This window comes from Trachurus japonicus, unplaced genomic scaffold (genome assembly GCF_045865225.1).
Source record: "Trachurus japonicus isolate A0001 unplaced genomic scaffold, Traja_1.0 AP030010.1".
Classification (NCBI taxonomy): Eukaryota; Metazoa; Chordata; class Actinopteri; order Carangiformes; family Carangidae; genus Trachurus; species Trachurus japonicus.
The window spans coordinates 162169-168168 of NW_028220143.1; the positions used below are offsets into that span (position 1 = coordinate 162169).

Genomic DNA, 6000 nt, shown 5'->3' on the forward strand with positions numbered 1-6000 from the left:
TTTAACTTGGGAGTTTTCATTCCCAAGGAGAGCGCTACCCTCATCTTCCTCAACAGAAAAATGAGAATCTTCAGTTGTCATTCAACAAAAAGTAATTGCAAATTAAAGCAAAGCCATGCTCCTCAAACAGCTTCCAAACATTTTGACAAACATGACCAACTATAATGATCAAGCTCTTTCAGATTTCGTATCACATGCACCTTGGCTTGTTCAGGTGGACCATTTAGCCTTACAAACACTTTTCCATTCCTTGACCATGTGGATTGGATTTTGTTCTGCTTCCTAAGAAGACGGCAATTTCTAGCTATCTCAGCATTTTTCTTTGTCAAATGCTCATTGACATAAATCCCACTCCCTTTAAGCTTTTTTGCCTGTCTCATCATTTCAACCTTATGTTTCCTGTTAACAAACTTGACCACAATGGCAGGCGTGTTTGTTTTATCCTTGCGAAGAAGAATGTGACAAGCTGAGATTTGTTGACTCTCTAAGTGAATGTTCTTACTGTTCATGAATTGGACCACGTGTTGCTCCACCGAGTTGGTCACTGGCTTAAGTCCTGGCATAGCTGCGGTGTTTGGTAGCCAGCCCAGTGATTATGAGGTCATCAGCACGGGAGTACTGCTCCACATCAATTCTTTGTTCCAGCCTTTCAATCTTCTCATCTCTTAGCTTGATTGTAGTCCTCAGTTCACAAACCTCTCCCATTAGGCCCATGAGGTTGACTTGCTGTTTCACCACTTTACTGATCTCCTCAGACATAAAGTTTATTGAATTTTATTGAAAACAAATCCCATGTGGTCTCAGGTCTTCAGCAATATTCTTGGTTCCAAAAAACACCAAACTTTCAAAATTTCCAAAAAGATGAAAATGAGATGATACCGAACCACCAATATTACTTTAGATTTGACAAAAAACCCTTATATTCTATAGGATTGCAAAGGATTATAGAGCGACACTGCACAGGGGAAATACAGTAGCAGCAACTACATAATATTCACTTCTACTGTGAAAAGACAGTTAAAGTTGACTTCTCCTCATGTTTCCTCCTCCAGATGCTCCAAAGCTTCCCTCTGTGTCAGTGAGTCCCTCTGCTGAGATAGTGGAGGGCAGTTCAGTGACTCTGACCTGTAGCAGTGATGCTAACCCAGCAGCTAAACTCACCTGGTCCAGGGTGAAGGAAACATGGAAACTTCTCAGTGACCAACCACAGTTTGTCTTCAGCTCCATCCAGTCCTCTGACTCTGGAGAATATTATTGTGACGCTGAGAATGAGATGGGATGGAAATCAGCACGTTTCTCTGTTGATGTCAAATGTGAGAGTTCATTTTAAACCTATATGAAGCTGAATATTAACCAGAACAATGTTTTCCAGACACAACATTTCATTTGCATCTAAACACATAACTATCAATTGTAGCTCTGCAGTTAAACTGTGTTGTTGATGTTTCCTCCTCCAGATGCTCCAAAGCTTCCCTCTGTGTCAGTGAGTCCCTCTGCTGAGATAGTGATGGGCAGTTCAGTGACTCTGACCTGTAGCAGTGATGCTAACCCAGCAGCTAAACTCACCTGGTACAAGGAGGATGAAGACTCACCAAAAGCTTCAGGACAGATCTTCACCATCACTGACCTCAGACCTGAACACAGTGGGAGTTATTCCTGTGAAGTCCAGAACACAATAGGACGTCAGAAGTCCACCTTAAATCTGACTGTTGTTGTTTCAGGTGAGTTCTACACATTCATCATCACACACCTGTTTACTGCACCACAGCTCATTAACCTCAATGATAATATCTCCTGTTGTTGTTCTCACTTTCCAGGTGAATCAGTAATGATCATGAACATCATCAGGTCGACTCTGATGGTCCTGATGCTGATCACACTGGTTGTCTTCAGTCTCTGGACAAAGTAAAACAAACTAATCATCAACTTATTCACTGCTCTTTTATTTTCTTCTTTTACTCCCTGTAGTTTTATGTTTTAATGGATTTCATTAATGTTATATTATGTATTTGTTGTTGTTGGGTTGATTCCAGGAAGAAGAAAACTCAGAGTTCAAACCCTGAACTAAATGAAGCTGTAGAGATGATGAAGGTGAGACACACTGAGACACTACAAAACCACACAACTTAGCTCATAAAATGCTCTGGAAACTACAGAGGATGTGAAGTGAATTCATGTTTGAGTGTAACTTATATTCTAAATGACATGTAATTGTGTGCAGACTTGATGAATGAGTCTCATTTTGTCCCCTCTGTCCATCAGGTGGACTCTTGTCCTGTTTATGAGGACGTCACCACAGCAGCACAGACAGAAGACACAGAGGAGCAGGAAGACCTGGTGTGAAGTTACAGTCAGGTCAGAGCCTCTCACATTCAATAACAACCAGTGGTGTAGTCTATGTGATACTCAGGTTTACTCAGTATACCCACTGCAAATGCATAAATATTTCAATATACCCAGTACAACAAAACTATCTAACTAAAGTAAATGTCAATGGTTCTCAAAGTGGGAGGGTTGACAGGGTTCAAGGGGGTCCCCAACTTTTTCTTGAAGTTTTACCACTTTTTCTTAGAATTTTTTAACTTTTTTTTTTCCAGAAATGTTATCACTTATTGTTTGACTTTTCCTAGAATTTTTTTCTCAATTCTCAAAATTTTTACCCCTTTTTGTATTATTGTTTGCCCCTTCTTTGAGAGAAATTTTGCCAAATTATTTTTATAATTTTTTAAAGAAATTTTACCACTTTTTCTAGAATTCTTTTGAGAAATTTTACTATTTTTTCTCAATTAAATTAAAAAAAAAAAAAAAAGTTTTTACTATTTTTTTTTTTTTTGTTGAAATTTTACCACTTTTTTCTAAAAAAAATCTTAAACTTTTTTCGTTTTTATTTTTTTGAAATCTTACCACTTTTTTCTAAAAATGTTTAAACTTTTTGGGGGAAATTGTACCTCTTTTTTTTCCAGAAATTTCTCTATAATCTTTCAAAAATGTACACCTAATTTAAACGTACATTGATTGTTTGTGTATTTCTGGTGTTTGCTCCAAAATTTTGTCCAATGGGGTTCTGTGGTCGAATTTGTGTCAATTTTGGGGTCCCTGATGTAAAAAACCACCAGTGATGCAAGTATGAACAGTTTACCTACCTAAAAAGCAGTTTACCCACTAAAAAAAAATTAGACTACACCACTGATAACAACAAATCAATAACATGCAGACTCCACATTTAGAATTACAACTGTAACTTTACACAGGTTTGATGTGATGTTTTTAGATGCTGTTGGAGTGAAGATGGGACTCACCTGATGGAAACAGGAAGAAGGAAAACATTAATTGGATCTGATCATTTCATTTAGCAGCCATGGAGACAGATTAAGTTTTAATTAATGACTTTTCCTCAGTTTTGTCTCTTTATGGATGAAATGTGTCACAGTGCAGTGGTTCGTTATGGTTTAGGATGTTACTGATGCAAAGACAGTTTTCATTGAAGTAGATCTGGGGCCTCATTTATCAAAGAGGGTGTAAAACTGCTACTACATTTTTGCGTACGGCGAAAAGACGAAAATGGCGTACACCCAAAATATTTACACCTTTTTCAGATCAATCAAACTGTGCGTACGCACAACTCTCCGCAATAAATCACACCGGACTCAAGAATGGTGCACACGTGAACACACCTCTTACTCCGCCCCCGGAACGCCTATATACAACTATATATGGTCAGCACGTGCATATTTAATTAGCCATGTGCGCTCTGTGGAGCGGCTACAAAGTGACAACAAAGTGACAACGAGGCGGGCGGAGGACGGGGGAAAAAGCGGAACTTCTCCGAAAGCGAGATACACGGCGATATCGGGGAATAACTCAGTCAGAAAAATTATCTTGCATTTTAATAAGCTACAATAAAAACAAAAACCTCCCAAATCTCAACAAAAGGGAGCAGAAAGAAGAAGAATCTTATGTAATCTGCCCCTTTATCCCAGAAAATCTTTTTTTTTTACCTAGATGTTAAAACAATGTAGGAAGCAGGACGATAGTTACCATTACTTTGCACGCCTTTCCACTACACAGTTACAGCTCTACTGGACTCGGTTTAGGTCATTTTCCATTACAGCTGAGTCCTTCACAGTTCCTCCTCAGAGCCGCGTTGTCTCGCTCTTTATTCTCTCGTCAGCTCCAAACTCACGTGCACCTCGTTAACTCAGGTGACAGAATAATAACAGTCTAGGCTGCAGATCAGTGTGCGCTGCTGCCGATGTGTTTTTAAACTTGGATGGTTTGATCCTTGTCGGACGTCACACATAGCTTAATCAAAAAAGCAAAATCCTCAATCCGCTCTGTTTATCAATTAACATAGAGCCTAGTGTTATTATAGAGCGGGTTGGATTGCCAGCATCAACGGTCCACCACTACCACAATTACTTCAAAAAATCCTACTGTGCTCTTCTAAATGTACTCCGCTCCTCTCTCCCTCTCACACTGCAGTTCTCTGACTCAGCAACGGTGTCGCCAATTCCTCCTGTTCCTCAAAAAAAAAAAAATCACGGTACGCCAGGGTCAAAATGGGTGTAAATGTCCGCACTTTTTCCCGTCAGGTTTTGGTTTGATAGATCCCAAATTTGGCGGAGAAAAGTGCGTACGCACAAAACGGGGGAAAAAGGGTGTAAAAAAAGGTGTATCCACAATGATAAATGAGGCCCCAGGTCTTATATTTGAGCTTTAAATCTCTGTGGTCACTCATCAAAGCAGGATATAGTTCACCAAATGTGAAGTCCTTTCAAAATAAGAGTCCACTATTGATAGCTTGTTTGACAACCCAGCTGTAATTAGAAGAGTCTAACATTAAAATATCTAAAAGATGTTGGTCAACAATGTGAACTCATCACTGTAAATAGCTTCAATTGTAAATAGTTTCAATAATGAAATTGTGAAAATGAAGAACCCATACTTAACATCAATTGCAGTATTTACTGCCACTGAATAGATAATAATGTTTTTTAAATACTCTTTGTTTAATTTGTTGACTTTTAATGCGTCTTTCTTTTTAGTTTTTCATATTTTTGATTTCTTTCTTTTCATTCGTCTGTAAATCTCTTCCATTGTGTCTCTGGGTTGATGTGATGTGGATGATACAGGTTTGGTACAAACAAACCATAAAACCAGATTCTCATTCTCTTTAATTAATTACATAAATAAATTCATAGTTTGCATAAAACCACATGTTACAATCCTTCTTCGTTTTATGTTTTATCTACTGTTATCTGGCTCATCCTGCATTTACATTATATAAGGAGGAAGGAAATTGTGTGTAGGGCTGTCCCGAGAAATCTGAGGCATTGAAGTGGAATCTGGAATTTGAGGCATGGAAGCCCGCCTAGAGGGGTTGGCCAATGAGCTAGAGGCACCAAATTTGGTGTGGGCGTATCTTGAGGGATGCTGATCAATAATCAATAGGCCCCGACCCCCGGGACCCTCTTCCAAAATCACCCCCCATTGACTTGCATGGGGATTGGATGTTGGAAAAAAAGAGTGCACAAAACATTTTTTCTCCCAAAAAAAAATTTCTTTCTTCAGGGGGTGTGGGAGAGCACGTTTCAGAGCATTTGGAAAACTTAGAGTGTATTTTTGAAGTAAGGAAGACATTAGTGTGGCACTTGGAGAAATTTCCAGCTGGAAGTGGACTTGGACATGGAAAATGGAAGCCCGCCTAGAGAGAAACAAGAATTTTTCTTTCTCCAGGGGGTGCAGGAGAGCACGTTTCGGAGCATTTGGAGCACGTAGAGTGCATTTTTGAAGTAAGTATTTTGGGCTCCCCGTACAAGATTGAAGATGGAAGATGGAAGATTATATAGAAGACCCCTTTGTGGGCGTTCCCAAAGAGGTAGAGACATCAAATTTGGTGTGTCAGTATTATGGACGAAACTGATGTCAACAATTGTGTTGTCACATATGATTTTCTTGGAAGGACTTAGTGTGTACAAGTTTAAGATTTAAGACATTTTT

General features: G+C 39.0%; 1 protein-coding gene across 1 annotated transcript; it reads left to right on the forward strand.

Moving 5' to 3' along the window:
- Positions 1-1463: 1463 nt before the first annotated feature.
- Positions 1464-3486, forward strand: LOC146960772 (B-cell receptor CD22-like). The gene is made up of 5 exons (XM_085772077.1): positions 1464-1721; positions 1818-1905; positions 2034-2091; positions 2263-2355; positions 3272-3486. Exons 1-4 carry the CDS (start codon positions 1508-1510, stop codon positions 2341-2343), a joined length of 441 nt encoding a protein of 146 aa, XP_085628203.1. The 5' UTR covers positions 1464-1507; the 3' UTR covers positions 2344-2355; positions 3272-3486.
- The last annotated feature ends 2514 nt before the right edge of the window (positions 3487-6000 follow it).